The sequence below is a fragment of the Peromyscus maniculatus genome, chromosome 5, assembly GCF_049852395.1.
Source record: "Peromyscus maniculatus bairdii isolate BWxNUB_F1_BW_parent chromosome 5, HU_Pman_BW_mat_3.1, whole genome shotgun sequence".
Taxonomy (NCBI): Eukaryota; Metazoa; Chordata; class Mammalia; order Rodentia; family Cricetidae; genus Peromyscus; species Peromyscus maniculatus.
Genome location: NC_134856.1, coordinates 96,526,318 through 96,542,400, shown reverse-complemented (window position 1 = coordinate 96,542,400; position 16,083 = coordinate 96,526,318). Strand labels below are relative to the sequence as shown.

At 42.5% G+C, this 16,083-nt stretch overlaps 1 protein-coding gene across 6 annotated transcripts in view; it reads left to right on the top strand.

Moving 5' to 3' along the window:
• Positions 1-16,083, top strand: part of Tbce (tubulin folding cofactor E) — a 35,321-nt gene that overhangs the window by 11,140 nt on the left and 8,098 nt on the right. For 5 of the 6 annotated variants that reach the window (XR_001578458.3, XM_006980151.4, XM_042278226.2 and 2 more), the window contains 7 exons: positions 98-182; positions 3,676-3,861; positions 8,095-8,183; positions 11,792-11,891; positions 12,718-12,820; positions 13,740-13,816; positions 15,892-15,987. Coding sequence is in view for 5 of the 6 variants with exons in the window: in XM_006980151.4 (XP_006980213.1) it covers positions 98-182; positions 3,676-3,861; positions 8,095-8,183; positions 11,792-11,891; positions 12,718-12,820; positions 13,740-13,816; positions 15,892-15,987 (736 nt within the window). In the remaining variant the exon portion in view is untranslated. The remainder of the gene's footprint in view (positions 1-97; positions 183-3,675; positions 3,862-8,094; positions 8,184-11,791; positions 11,892-12,717; positions 12,821-13,739; positions 13,817-15,891; positions 15,988-16,083) is intronic. The other variant, XM_076572935.1, reaches the window with a different exon arrangement.

Genomic DNA, 16,083 nt, shown 5'->3' with positions numbered 1-16,083 from the left:
ATGCAGCTTCTGCTACAAATTGTATTTGCTTGAAGGAGAATGGAGCATCCCTTTGTCATCTTTTGTCACTATTTTCTTTTTCTTTTTGTTTTGCTAGGACTCTGGTTAGGAGTTGAATGGGACAATCCTGAGAGAGGAAAGCATGATGGGAGCCATGAAGGTACTATGTATTTTAAATGCAGGTAAATATTTCTTATGAATTGACAAGGTCATAATTAATCATTTAATAATAGGGCTGGAGAGAAAGAAGCATTGTTGGATCTGGAATAGTTTGAAAAGGTACTTCAACCTGGCATGGTGGTGCATGTCTTGAATCCCAGCACTCAGGAGGCAGAGGCGGGTTTATACAATTGTGTGTACAGGTACATGCCCCTTGCCCTTGCCTAGAGGCCAGAGGAGGAATGTTATCTTTTGCTTCCTGCCAAATTTCCTTGAGACAGTGCCTGTTATTGAACCTAGAACTCACCATTTTGGCTAGATTAGCTGGCAGGCAAACATGTGAACCTCTTAGCTCTGCCACACACCCATGTCGGGATTATAGGCTTATGTGGCTGTGCATGGTGCTGGGGATACTAGCTCTAATGTTTACACAGCAGTACTCTTAGCCACTGAGCCATCTCCCACGCCATGTGTTTTGTTTTAGTCATGTTGTACAGGGTGACTCTAACCTGATGTATAGCTAAGGCTGGTTCTAAACTTGAGATCCTCCTGCCTCTAACTCTCAAGTTCTGGGATGATAGGTATACACCACCATGTCTGGGATAGCCTGGGTTTCTTCTTTCTTTTTGTTCTACTTATTGTGTAGAACAGGCTGGCCTTAAACTCACAGAGATCTATCTGCCTATGTCTCCTGAGTGCTGGGATTAAACACCACTATACCTTTCTTTGATTTTTTGAAACAAGGTTTCTCTGTGTAGTTTTGGTGCCTTTCCTGGATCTCACTGTAGACCAGACTGGCCTGGAACTCACAGAGATCTGCCTGGCTCTGCCTTCCGAGTGCTGGGATTAAAGGCGTGCGCCACCACCGCCCAGCTCTTTGGTTTTTGTTTTGTTTTGTTTTTGTTTTTGTTTTTTAATATGTCACAAGTTGTGAAATTTTCTGAGGTTCTGAGCACTAGGGGCTAGTGGGATGAGAGTACTTATGAACTGCTCCATTTTCCTCATGGGTTCAGAATTTGTGTTTCACTGCAGCATCTTGGCATTAATTTAGAATATTAGTGCTTTCTGTCTAAATCACTGTTAAAATCAGTGTATCTTCTGGAGATTTGTTACTGATGGGCATTCGTTTGACTAGCGAGCATTTTTTATCATTTACTAGGCTGTTTGGTTTCCTGAGAAACCTGCTGGGAATGTTTCACCAAAAATTGAGATCTTTGATCTCTAACAAGGATAGACTCCTCTTTGCAGCTCCTTGATACAATTCCACACTCTGCCTGCAACCAAAAGTAATAAATATCTCCTTTTGACTAATTCATTACCATTGCTGTAAGAAGTGTGAATTCAGGCTAAGTGCATGTAATCTTGAAACTACAGAGACAAAGATGGAGGCAGAGGTGGGATGATCAGGAGTTCAAGGCAGTTGGGGCTAAATAGCAGAACAGTCTCAGAAAAAAGTCACAAATATATTTTTATCCTAAATGTTCGTGTGTGTGTGTGTGTGTGTGTGTGTGTGTGTGTGTGTGTGTGTGTGTGTACACAGAAAGTTGTGAGCACTATGCGGGTGCTGGGAATTGAATCTTGGTCCTCTGGAAGAGCAGCCAGTGCTCTTAAGTGCTGAGACATCTCTCTAGCCTGCAGTTTTTGTTTGTTTAGTTTTTTTTTTTTTTATTTAAATCATTGTGTTTAAAAAATAAAATTTCATATTTCTAATTCCAATACGTTACATGTAAACATTAGTATTTTAAGATATTTTTTAATTTTAAAAATTATTGTGTATGCACGTGATGTATCTGTGTGACTTGTGTACCTCTGTGCATATGTGGAAATTGGAGGACAACTTTATGGAGTCAGTCTTTCTTCATCTTTAATGGGTCCTGCTTGGGATTGAACTGAGGTTACCAGGCTTGCACAAGAAGCACTTCATTAGCACACTGAGCCATTTGGCCAGCCTAGAAATTTGTCATTCCATCCTCCTGCCTCCAGCATTTTTTAAAAAAATCTGTCAACATTTATTTAGTTAAAAAAAGAAAGTTGTGCTTAGCTTTTTTTAAACCAAGTTTCATTAATCCTTGAAGGTCCACCTTAGATTTGCAGCCTTATGCAGTATGTGCTAGGCCAGGTTTTTCATTCCCATCTCCCCTATTCTAAATCCTTCTGGGAGGCATAAAATACTGCATTAAAAAGTAGTAAATAAGGGGGCTGAGGGATGCCTCAGTAGTTAACAGCACTTGCTGTTCCTGCAGAAGACCTAGGTTCAGTTCTCAGTACCCATATGGTGGCTCACACCATCAGTAACTCCAGTTCTGGGGATTCTGATGTCTCTTCTGGCTTCAGTGACCATTGCATACAAGTGGTTCCTATACATACATACAGATAAAACGCTTGTATACATAAAAATAAAAACATTAATTAAAAGTAGTAAATAGCTAAGTCTAGTGGCTAACTCCTGTAATCTTAGCACTGGAGAGGCTGAGTTTGGAGGATCTTTACAAGTTTAGTGTTAGTGTGAGATACACAGTGAGTTTCAGGCCAGCCTGAGTTATAGAGGGAGATGTCTCAAAAACATAGAAAACAAAATATACTAACAAAGCAGATATGTGAATTAAATATAGTGTTTGCTAGGCATAATGGCATATGCCCATTATCTTACCTGTTGTAGAGGCTAAAACAGGAGTATAGAAACTTCAGAGTCTGGGCCCGTGAGATAATTCAGCTGGTAAAGGCACTTGCTGCTAAGCCAGACGACCAGAATTAGATCCCTGGGACCCACATAAAAGGAGAGAACTGTTTTCTGACCTTCACATAGTGCCATGGCACTCATGTGCTCATATAGACATGCAGATGAGTAATTAAGTTTCTTTTTTTTTTTTAAAGTTCAAGGCCCTTAGTGAGACTCTGTAGATGTAGATCATAGGTAGAATGTTTATATAATGTGTGTAGGGCCTTAAATTCAATCCCCAGTAACATACATCTACTGAAAATAGTTTTAAAAGCTTTATAATACACATACTTTTTGGTTTCTCAAGACAGGATTTCTCTGTGTAGCCTTGGCTGTCCTGGAACTTGCTCTGTAGACTAGGCTGGCCTCGAACTAACAGAGCTCTCTGCCTGCCTCTGCCTCCCGAGTGCTAGGATTAAAGGCATGCGCCACCATTGCCTGGCCATATTAATATTTCTTGATTAAATAACAAAGCGATATCTAACAATAAGTACTTTGTCTATCTATCTATCTATCTATCTATCTATCTATCTATCTATCTATCTATCTATCTATCTATCTATCTATCTATCCATCCATCCATCCATCCATCCATCCATCCATCCATCCATCCATCTATCTATCTATCTATCTATCTAATCTATCTATCTATATTTATGAGACAGGGTCTCACTATGTAGCTTTGTCTGGTCTAGAACCTGCCTCAGCCTCCCAAATAAATGCCTGGGATTGACAAGCCCCTATCACCATACTCACTGGCAGATGATATTTGAATAGTAATTTCTCTCCCTTCTCAGGCACCCAACAGGAGGCTCCTTCGTTCGTCCAAACAAAGTTAATTTTGGAGTAGACTTTCTTACTGCCCTTAAGAAGCGGTATGTGCTAGAAGATGGGTCTGATGATGATGGAAAATCATATTCCTTAAAAGTTGGAAGTAAACAAGTGCAAACTGTTGGTTTTGACAATATTACAAAGAAGCAGAGGTAAGAGCTGATGTTGGCAGCCGGGCTTTCAGATTGGGAATAAAGTTCTTGATTGTGTGGTGATGCTTGCAGCTTTGCTTCCACATTGGTTCATCTTCTTCACACAGTAGCTTGAAATGTGGAGAACACGAGCACTGATTATTCAGTTCCCAGCACTCATATAGCAAAGCAGCTCACAACTACCTATATAACTCCAGTTCAGGGGATTTGATGTCCTCTTCTGACCTCCACAGGTACCAGGCATGCAGGTGGTACATATTCATACACGCAGATAAAACATTTATATACATTAAATAAAAATAAATATATGTTAAAAGAAAAAAAAAGGCTGGCAAGATGGCTCAGTGGGGTAAAGGTGCATGCCATGCAAGCCTAGGGACCTGAGTTTGAACCCCAAAACCCACATAATGGTGGAAGTGGAAAACTGACTCCACAAAGTTGTTCTGACATCTGTTTGGGGGTGGAGGGTTGTCTCTGTCCATGGCCAGCAGAGTGATGATCCTCAGGAGGCAGTTTGGTTTAGCACCACTGAGTAGTCTATGTTGGTTCAAACTTTGGGAGTCTAATCCTGAGTGGCTTATTTTAGGCGTAGAGAGCTGGCCCCAAAGGCATGGGTCTAGGAGAGGTGGCTCTGCCCCTTGCCTGAGGAGAGCAATCCCAGTGGCCCAGATGACCAGCTCATCTACCTCTCAGACCCACATCCTGTGTCTCAGGTTGGCCACCCTAACTTCTACCCCATCCATGCCCTGCTGGAGTGTGCTAAGGAACTGGTCCTGTGGAACAAATGACTTGGGGCAACAGAAGGCTATCCAAGAGGAGTTTCAGTGCGGGTCCAGTGATGATGGTGTGCCAGAGGCCTTGAAGCAGACCAATTACTCTGCAGTTAACATTTTTCTGATGGGGCTGATTGGACAAAAGGGTATACTTTGTGATACACTGCAGCTCCCAATGCCACTAGGATGAATGAAGAGGTTTTGGAAAGATGGAGGAGTGAGGTGGTTTTTTGTTCGTTTTGTTTTGTGTTTAATTAATCTGGAAGGGGTAGGGTGTGCGTTTCTGGGAGGGATGCTCTAGGGTTGAGAGGTGGATATGGAGAGACTGGGAGGTGAGTGGGATTGTGATGCATGATGTGAAATTCCCAAAGAATCAATAAAGAAATGTGTTACAAAGGGGGTGGGGGGCAGGTGTGGGGTGTGTGTGGAGAGACGAGCACAGTAAAGACAAGAGAAGCAATTAAGAGCCCATGTATCCTGGCTCTTCTGGAGATGGCTTTGTATTAATGCCTCTATAGAGACCTGGTTCCTCAAGCTTGGTGCCAAGGTGTCCCAGTATGGCATACTTTAAACTGTAGAGGGAAATAGCAAACTTGATTTAAAAAAAATTTTTTTTAATTATTTTTATTATTGAGAGAAGGATCTCATGTAGCCCAGGCTAGCCTTGAACTCTTTTTTTTCTTTTTCTTTTCTTTTCTTTCTTTCTTTCTTTTTTTTTTTTTTTTTTTTTTTTTTTTTTAAAGACAGGGTTTCTCTGTGTAGTTTTGGTGCATGTCCTGGATTTCACTCTGTAGACTAGGCTGGCCTCGAACTCATAGAGATCCACCTGGCTCTGCCTCCCGAGTGCTGGGATTAAAGGCGTGCTGCACCACCACCACCACCACCACCACCAACCCGCTCTTTTTGTTATGTTTTGGTTTCCCCCCCTCCCCCAGACAGGGTTCTTTCTGTAGCACTGACTATCCTGGAACTCGATCTGCAGACCAGGCTGGCCTTGAGATCCACCTGCATCAGCCTCCCAAGTGCTGGAAGTAAAGTTGTGAGCCACCACTACCAGGCTTGAACTCGTTTAAATTTGAAGTTTTTATCCGTATGTGTGTGTATGTGTATGATGTGTGCATATGAGAGCAGACATGCATGTATCACAATATGAAAGTGTGAGCAGGACAACTATTTGGAGCTTGACAATTCTCTTTTTCTGCCTCGCATCTCTTGTAGGAGGGCTGCGGGAATTACAGCTGTGAGCCATCGCCTATTGCTTTTTGTAGGCATTGGTATCAGAGATTGAACTCAGGTCCAAGTGCTTTTATCCACTGAATCATCTATCTAGATATCTGACTGTGAGCCCTTGACCCTCCTGTCTCTACCTCCCAAGTACTAGGATTAAAAAACCACCACACCTGGCCCAGAAACAGTGACTTCTGTTAGAGTACAAACGACTGGTCTGCAGTTACTGACAGTTTTATGAATGAGTATTAACATTTCCTTTCAGTGACTTCATGTTTCTGAAAAACTGAAATGGACAGTTGTTGCGTTTAAAAAACAAGGAATTTTCTAGGCATAGTGGCACATATTTGTAATCCCAGCACTTGGTGGAGACAGAAGATCAGGCATTCAAGGCCAATTTAGGCTACATGAGACCCTATCTAAAATAAATAAATACCTGGGCTGGGCGGTGGTGGCGCACGCCTTTAATCCCAGCACTCGGGAGGCAGAGGCAGGCGGATCTCTGAGTTCGAGGCCAGCCTGGGCTACCAAGTGAGTTCCAGGAAAGGTGCAAAGCTACACAGAGAAACCCTGTCTTGGAAAACCAATAAATAAATAAATAAATAAATAAATAAATAAATAAATAAATAATAAATAAATAAATAAATAAATAAATAAATACCTGAAAATTATGGTGGACAGAATATGGACATAGTGGTGTTCAGATGAATTGATTTCAGAGTCTAGGAAGTCATACAGTTCTCAGTGGTACTAAGTTGGTAGCACCTAAGTCATCATGAAGTTGTTTGGTCCTAACCACACACAAAATTGGAACTGGGAAAGATTTGTTTTGGTATAGGCACCATGAAACATCACTGATACTCTCAGGGCCTGTTGAACAAGTGTGAGCGCCTCTGCCCTAGAACATGTTTCTGATGATTATAATCACCTTTGCCATGTGTTTAGCTCTTGTGTTTACCCCTCAACACTGTCACTTTTCTGTTAATTTTTACAAATATTAATTGAAATGAACCATTGTGTGCTAAGCAGTATTTTGAGATCTTCATAAATACTAACTCACCGAGTCATCTGTTGTGTTTTAAAAGTTATAGCAGAATATACCTAGTAAAATGGTTTAGCAGTGTGAACTCTAAACATTAGTAAACCAGTCCCCAACACATTCCCATCATTCAAAACTAGAATTCCCTCCCCTAGAAACACTAATTCCCTATCTCCCAGCCATTGTTCTTTCTGCCTGTCCCTTTGTCTGTTCTGGAATCACAGGTGGGATCTTGTGCATTATTTGTCCCTGTGTCTAACTTTGATGAGCGTAACATCTTGAAGGTCTCTCCATTTGTGGATTTCAGAATTTCTTCCCTATTAAGGCCAAACACTGCTTCTCAAATGTGATGTCACATTTGGTTATCTGTTCTGGATACTTGGGCTGTTTCTACCTTTTGGTTATTGTGTGAATAAAACCGCTACAATTAAAGTGAGTGCAAAAACATTTTACCAGTGTGAAGTCTGAGACACCAAGATTTAATCAACTTCCCTAGTGCCAAAGGAGGCCAAGTGGAATTGGGCCTTGAAGCCTCGTAGCCCAGCTCTAGATTCTGAGTTGCAGGACATTGGCTTTTCTGACAGGCAGAGGACACAAATCCTGCATGTGTAGAAACAACTGAGAGCTCTCATGCACAATGCCTCAGATACGTTCCTAGAAAGCCTGTCTCAGAGGGCAGGAGGCGCTCAGTGTCACTGCAGCATTTCGGGGAATTACCAACTATCAGCAGAAGAATTAGTAACTTCATTGGGGTCTAGTAGACACTAACAGATATGAAGGCAAGTGTTCCAGAGCTCTAAGTGTCAATGGAGCTGCATCTCACTGCTTCATAATATCCTTCAGAAGGAAGAAGTCACAGGAGAATCTGTATAGCAGAATGTCACATCATTTCATGGGGTACATAAAAGAGGGAGTGGAGACACAGAGTTTTACAAGTCAGGATTAAGTCCATAGCAGCTGTGGCTGGAGAGTTTGCTGGGGAATGGGGGAAAGCAGGGTGTTTTGGAGAGGGGCAATGATTACAGCTGCCTCTAATGTCTCTGACGCTTTATTTTATTCTCCTTTTTTGTAATGCTTTCTTAATTTATGTGGTGGATACTAGCATTTGTATATTTATGGTATTTTGTGTAATGTTGTAAAGGGCCAGTGGATAGCATATGACTTATGTGTACCTATGAACTGTTTTTCATGCAGTCAGCTGAGAGCATTGCAAAACATATCCCTGTGGAAGTGTGCTGTGAGTCATGCTGGTGAACAAGGAAGAATTGCTGAAGCCTGTCCCAGTATCCTTTTCATTGCCAGCTCATCCTGAAACCTGATTTTGGATTTGGTGCTTGTATCTGATACCATTGGTTGCATGCCCTTGTTGGAGCATGCAACTCAGTTAAGTACATTCCCAGACCATTTTGCCTGCAAGTATGGCCAAGTGTGAACATTTTTATTACACTTTTATATAGCTTTCTGGTGCTGAGGAGGCTTTTTTATTTTTTTGAGATAGGGTCTTACTCTGTAGTTAATGCTAGTCTTGAACTCACTGTGTATCTGAGGGTGGCCTTGAACTCATGATAGTTCTCCTATCTCAGCTTCCCCCAACTGCTGGTATTACAGTATAAGTCACCATGCTTGGCTCTGAGAGTGGAAGTTTATAGGTGGCCTCCTAGCAAGGGGACAGACTTGGTTAGCATTTCCTTTGTTGTATTGGTCTCTGGTGATTCCTCAGTGCAGGTGGGATGTCCAGGGTTTCATCAGTTGTCTTTCAAGTGTGAAGAAAGCCATCCAGTAAGGCTGAGAGAGCTGACTGGATCTGGGCACATGTGGCAAGCTGACAGGTTTGGGTTTGCAGACTGTGCCTGCCTGCCTTTCCTCCCAGCCCTGTGTTCTTTGTGGAGTTCCCCACCTGTTTCCTCCTGAGATTGATTTATTTACAGCCAGAGCCCTAGAGTAATAAAACAGGCTCTCCATGTTTGTGGGGGGTTTTGGTGTATGTTTGTGAAATAGTGTCTCACACTGTAGCTCAGGCTGGCATTGAAATTGCTTCAGCACCTCTGCCTCAGCCTTCCTGGTACTGAGATCACTCATCTGAGCTACCACAACTGTCTCCATGTTTCATCTATGTTTAATGTTCCTACTTGTATGGTAGGATATATCAAATTGGACTTTCGATGGGGGCAGACAGGTTGATTGTTGTGCTGCTCTGTACAGGTGACAGTTGCCTACTCTGTGCCTTGTGCAAAGGTGACTCGGCAGCTGGGTGTGGCAGTGCATGCCTGTTATCCTAGTGCTAAACAAAGACAGGAGAGTCAGGAGGAATTCTCAGCTGAAGGTAATTCTCAGCTTCCTAGTGGGTTAAGGCCAGCCTGGACTACATGAGAGCCTGTCTCAAAAATAAAGAACAAATCAGCTGCAGTTGCTGTTCTCAGCCATGGGTCTCTTCTTCCCTGGGTGAATGCTTTCTGTCTCTTTTGGAAGGTCCCTTCTCTCAGCAAAGAGTGTGTGTCTTCAGCTTCTCTCAGAGACTGTATTGGGACACAGTTGGACCCCAACATGCTTCTGTCTTCCCACACTGCTCTTTTCTTTTTCTGCTGCTGTTCTTCCCAGTGGCTCATTTAACACTTGTTTCTGTCTAATGGTGATCTCAAACAACATGTCCCACAGTAAGACCCATCCAGCCCTCTTGTACCATAATTTCTACATCCAGTAAACAGCAGTACCATGTGCCTGGCCAGCTCTGTCTCTATTTTCCTCACTTCCTATGTCTGACAAATACTGCTGGCTTTGCTTTCAGCTTGAGGTACTTACTCTGATATTTCCTCCTGCTCTTATGCTGAGGTAGGATCCAAACATGTGAGGCTGTGCTGGCCAGTTTTATGTCAACTTGATGCAAACTAGAGTCATCTGAGAGGATGGAGCCTTAATTGGGAAAATGCCTACATAAGATTGGTCTGTAGGAAGGCCTATAGGGCATTTTCTTAGTGATTGATGGGCGAGGGCCCAGCCCATTATGGGCTGGTGGTCCTAGGTTCTATAAGAAAGCAGGCTGAGCAAGCCCTGAGCAAGCCAGTAAGCAGTACTCCTTCATGGCCTCTGCATCAGCTCCTGCCTTCAGATTCCTACCCAGTTCCTGCTTTGGCTTCCTTCAGTGGACTGTGGTTTAGGATATATAAGACATATAAACCCTTTCCTTTCCAAGTTACTTTTGGTCATGGTGTTTTATCACAGCAATAGTAACCCTAAGACAGGACCACTTGTCTCTTTTGTCTCCCTACAGTTCTCAGCTCAGCTTTACAGCAGAGTCACTTTCCAGAGACCCAAGTCAGATCCTGTTACTCTGCTCTAGCCTCTCTAGTAGTTCCCATTTCTGGCAGACTAGCAGGCTTTGGAGGTCCTTCATGATGTGGCCTGTCCTCCAAGGCCTAGGGCAGTGGTTCTCAACTTAGGGGTTGTGGCAAACCTCTGTCTTCAAAAAATATTTACATTATGATTCATAACAGCAAAATTATAGTTATGAAGTAGCAGCAAAAATAGTTTTATGTTGAGGGAGGTCACCACAGCATGAGGAACTGTATTGAAGTTGCAGCATTAGGAAAGTTGAGAACCACTGGCCTAGCTGCCTCATTTTGAGAATACCTATCCATCTTTCCAAGTTTGTTGGAGGTGGCTGTTCCCACTCTGACCTCAACACCTTGCTGTGGTCACTGCTTTGTCCATGTTGCCACAAGATTCTTCCAGGTTCTATTTCCTAGGTTCCCTCGGTTTTCTGGTCAAGTTGCTCATTGGCTTTGCTTTCACTTGTGTCTGTATGGCCACATACCTTCCTACCTGGCCCACCTGCCACTCCGAACACAGGCAGTCTCAGACTTGCAGGAGGTGTTAACTTATGGACTCTCTCCCTGCTAAGCCTGTCTTCTTGGCCCTTGATAACTATTTGTAGAGTAACCATAGTAATAACCACATATATCAGATGGGAATGTTAAGCCTTTCATTAGCTGGTCTGGCACTATGGTACACTGTGACCCCCTTGAGAACAGTTGCTTAAGTCATCATGCATATGTGATGGTCCCAGAGTTTGTTTTAAGTTTGTGGTCCTGAACCACAGATAAGAAACCACATTACAGACTTTGAGTACTCAGGTGATTCTCAGTCTCTTTCTTGCCTATGTTGCTGCCACCCTTGTATTCTCCGCTAGGATGGTGCTGTTTAGATCCGTGGGTTTGGCACTGATGTTCTAGAGAGAAGGGTGGGTGTGTGCATAGGCATACACGCTTGTGGCAGTGCTGAAGGCAAGGCTTGTTAGTCACCTCATGGTGCTCATTACATCAGTTGCTATCTGTCACTGTCTTCTTTTTTTGTTCTGCAAAAGTTTGATTATGACACTTGCGTCTCCATTGTTTATATATGCATGTTTCATGCTTTGACACCGAAAATGAGTATTTTAGGTTTTAAATGAACCAAGGGAATAGTGTTCATTTTAGTTTTGTAATGCTAGGGATGGAACTCGGGGCTTTGGGCATATAGAGAAGCATTCTACCACTGAGCTATATCCAATCTAATAGATAATTTAAAAGATAAAAACATTTGTGTTCATGAAAAAATTTCAGACTAGACAGTGAGAAGTTTAAAATCCCTATTCTAGTCAGGCGGTGATGGTGCATGCCTATAATCCCAACACTTGGGAGACAGAGGCAGGGGGATCTCATGAGTTCAAAGCCAACCTGGTCTACAGAGTGAGTTCCAGGACTGCCAGGGCTGCACAGAGAAACCCTGTCTCAAAAAACAAAAAAACAAAACAAAACAAAAAAAAAAAAGATGCTCATTTCAGAATTAGAATGCTACTAATTCTTTGTCTTTGGGGGATCTTTTGAAATTACTTCTTCTTAAAATATGCCTTTAGATATTCGAGTTGTAAATTTGTCCAAGAACTTGTTGTCATCTTGGGCTGAAGTGGTTCTTATTGCAGAGCAGCTCAACAACCTGGAGGTTCTCGATCTCAGGTATGGACTCCACACTGCCTTCTCTGACAGCTGGTAGGTACTTTATGGGACGCTTTGGCTGAGTGGACTTAGGTGAAGGTTCACTTTAAGGCAATCTTCACATGGTCCCTTGAAGTGCATGAATAAGGAGTGTATCTGTGTCCTGATCAGGTAGGAGGGGGTGATATTCAGAGCTTATAAGTCTGACTGTGAAAGAGGGACTATGGTATGTGTGATCTAAGCAGAGGAGGAGAAGGGTTAGTGCTGAACATGCTTGCTTATTTGGAATCAGTGTTTAACTCTTTAGGAATAAGTAGTTCATTGGAACATTGCTTAATATAGTTTTAGTAAGTATTTTTAACTTCTTTACTTTGTTTACTAATGTCATATTTTCTGAGGCCTTCCCAAATATTTGATTAGTTTAATCTCACAACCTCACTCTCCAAGGGCTCAACTAGGTTGGTCCATTCCTCCTTCCTTTGATGGGGCTGGGAACCAAGCCCAGGTTTTTGTGCTTCCTAACTAAGCCTCTACCACTGAACACACCCGAGCCCTTCTCCCCTTGCATTCTTAAGTGCTTACATATGCAGGTAAGCTTTACTAGGCTAGAGCAGTCAAGCTTGAAGGCACCTCAAATAGAGCAAATGGGTATAATTTAACTCTTAGTGTCTCCTCGTCTGGAAATATGGGAGCACAAGTCAACTTCACATGTGTAAGGAAACCTGAAGCTTCACCTTCCTCTGTGAGAACCCCTCTCAAACCTTCAGGTTACCCCAGACTGTTGATGTCAGTGTGTTGGGTCTGCCATATAGGATGTAAATACTTCCTATCTCCTTTTTCTTCTCAGTGAAAATAAACTGCAGTTTCCTTCTGACTCACCAACTCCAACTGGAACGTTTTCTAATCTGAAGATTTTAGTCCTAAATAAAATGGGAATAACGTGGGCTGAGGTAATCATATTTGCTTTATTACACAGTAATAAATGATTACAATTTTTGCTTTAAAAGGGAATTAAAGACTAACTGGTTTCATTTCAGTAACCCTATTATCCAAACAGTAGAATGTTCTACACTTTATTACAGAGAAGAGTAATCCTTTGGTGAAATAGGATTTTAGATCTGGTAATCCATGTTCTTTCTCAGCCTGTCCCTGTCTCTTAGCTCATTTGTATTGCTCTGGAGTCTTGAACATGGATGTTCACAGTGGCACGCACCAACTATGTAGTTTTAAATGCCATAATGCTGGCTCCCCCAGGTTTCCTGCAGATGTTCTTAGGACAGAGCATGAAGTGGAGAGTCTCACTCTCTCTTGTCCCCATAATCCACTGTCCTGGTATGGTTGGCTCATGAGCAGCCACAGGTATCCTTGGCACAGTGGCATTTGGTAAATCTGTTTCTGTCTTTTCCTGGGCCCCTGATTTTGGAGCATCTCCTTCCCTCTTCTGGTGTACACCAAGCCTGAGACAGAAAAGCACTTAGCAATTGGATGGGGGTTGGCAGTGAGGCTCAAGGGAAAAAATTTAAGAACTGATGAGGCAACATTTATGTGCTCAGCATATCCTTCACATGCCCAAGTGGTATCAGAACTAAGAAGGTAAGTACCACATCCTGTCCTAGGCTTTGGCCACTAGCGAGTTGGGGTGCCCATCAGCATTCCCAGCTCCTTGTGAGCACTTCCTGAGCTGGGTGCTGACTCAGCTACCAGAAGCATGTCTTCCTGTATCCTTTCAGTGTGGTCCTTCATCCTTTTGCACCACTTGGTGCCTGAGTACAGCTTGCATGCCCTGTCCACAAGACATGAAGTTCCCAGTGATGTGGCTGAGCATGGCCAGCAGAGGCTGCCAGACACTGAGTTTAGTTTCCTTTCTAGGTGCTGCGTTGTGCCCCTTCATGGCCAGTCCTCGAGGAACTTTACCTCAAGTCTAACAGTATTTCCATTTCAGAAAGGTAATGGGCTATGGCTATTCAGTTATTCTGAATACAGTCTCCGGTCCAGCAGTAGCTTTTAGGAAGGTTTGCAAGCATAAAATGTAGTTGTACTTACTCCTTACTTATTGTATTACAGATTAGATTATCAACTGAAATGTTATCCAAACCAAAGGAAACTCATCAAAGACATCTGAATTAAATATCTGAACTTTATTAGCTTTGTATAAATGCCTTGGATTCTCAGAGACAACCAAACTAAATATTAGAATTTATTGATTTTGCATACATGTATTAGATTCCCTGATTCTCAGTGAAATACAGGCTTTTTTCTCCCCCCCCCCTCCTTGGTTTTTTGAGACAGGGCCATCCTGGGCAACTTGGCAAGACCCTGTCTCAAAAAACCAAGGGCAGAGGGATGTAGCTTAGTTGTAGAGCACTTGCCTAGCATGTGCAAGGCCCTGGGTTCATTCTTATTTAAGAATTTGAGATATTAATCTTTACGTGTATGAGTGTTTGCCTGAATGTATGTCTATGTACCACATATGTACAGTGCTCAAGGAGGCCAGAAGAGGGTATCTGGTCCTCTAGGACTGGAGTGGAGGGTTTAAGTTGCCATGTGGGTGCTGGATATTGAATCTCAATTCTCTGGAGGAGCAGCCAATGCTCTGAACTACTGAACCATCCCACTAGCTCCTGAGTTCATTCTTTAGTATTGCAAAAATTTTAAAGTAAGTAAATGATAAATTTCCTTTTTTCTTAATTTTTTGTATGTATGTGGTGTTTTATGTGTGAATTTGGAGGGGGAGGGGAGGACAACCTTCAGGGCTCTGTCTTTCCACTATGGGCTCCAGGGATTGAATTCAAGTTGCCAGGCTGTGCAGCAAGCACTGTTATTCACTGAGCCATCTTATTAGTCCTGTGTGTTTTGAGACAAAGTCTCATATAGCCCAGGTTGGCCTCAAACTAGTTATGTGCTCAGTATGACCTTCAGCTTCTCAGCTGCCTCCATTTACCATGTGCTGGGAAAACAGGTGTGGGTGGCTGAGTCTAGCAAATGAAGGACCTTTGATAGGTAATATCTGCTTAAGGTTATTATACTATAGTGTATGTGGACTCATGTCCTAAATAAATATATTGCTGCTTCATTTCTCTTTTAAAAAAATCAGATTTTCTTTTTTAAAAAATTAGGCCAGGCAGTGGTGGCGCACACCTTTAATCCCAGCACTTGGGAGGCAGAGCCAGGCGGATCTCTGTGAGTCGAGGCCAGCCTGGGCTATCAAGTGAGTTCCAGGAAAGGCGCAAAGCTACTCAGAGAAACCCTGTCTCAAAAAACAAAAAAACAAAAAAATTAATGTGTATGAATATATGCAGGTAACTGAGGAAGTCAGAAAAGGGTATCAAATTTCCTGGAGCTGGAGTTAACAGGCAGTTGAAAGCTGCTTGACATAGGTGCTGAGAACAGAACTTGCAAGAAGAGCAAATGCTCTTAAACACTGAGTCTTATTTCCAGGCCCTCATCTCCCTCTTTTAAAATAAATTGTTTTGGTTTTATGTATGTATGTATGTATGTATGTATGTATGTATGTATGTATGTATGTATTTAGACTGTGTGGGGTTGGGTGTGTGCATGCATGTGGGGGCCAGAGAACAATTTGAGAATCAGTTCTCTCCTTCCACCATGTGGGTTTGGGGAGTGGAACTCAGGTCATCAGGCTTAGTGGCAAGTGCCTTTACCAACTGAGCCATCTCTCTGGCCCATCATCTCTTTTTAGACAATATAATTAAATAAGTATGTACAAGAAAGTCAAGGATGGGAAAATTTTGAGTTGGATCAGACTATAAAGACTGTTATTGTATAGAATGGTTTCATTTGTGGAGGCAAGTGCAGGCATTTTTCTCCCATTATCAAAGGCAAGATAAGCACCCTGACTGCCAGCATTTCAACACAGCACCCCTTTGCCTTTTTTTGGGGGGGGCCAAATCCATCTGCCTTTCTCCCTAACCCTCTGTAATACCTGATGCACTTAGTTTAAGCTTCTGACTTTGAAAACAAAAGATTAGTCCATATTGAAAAAATTGTACTTTCCATACAGGCCAGTGAACGTCCTGCAGAAGATGAGGCTTCTAGATCTTTCCTCTAACCCAGCAATTGATGAAAACCAGCTGTGCCTCATAGCATATCTGCCCAGGTGATCCCTTAAATTTTGCCTATTAAAGATCTATCTTTTTTGTTTTGTTTTTTTCAAGACAGGGTTTCTCTGCCCTGGAACTCACTTTGTAGCCCA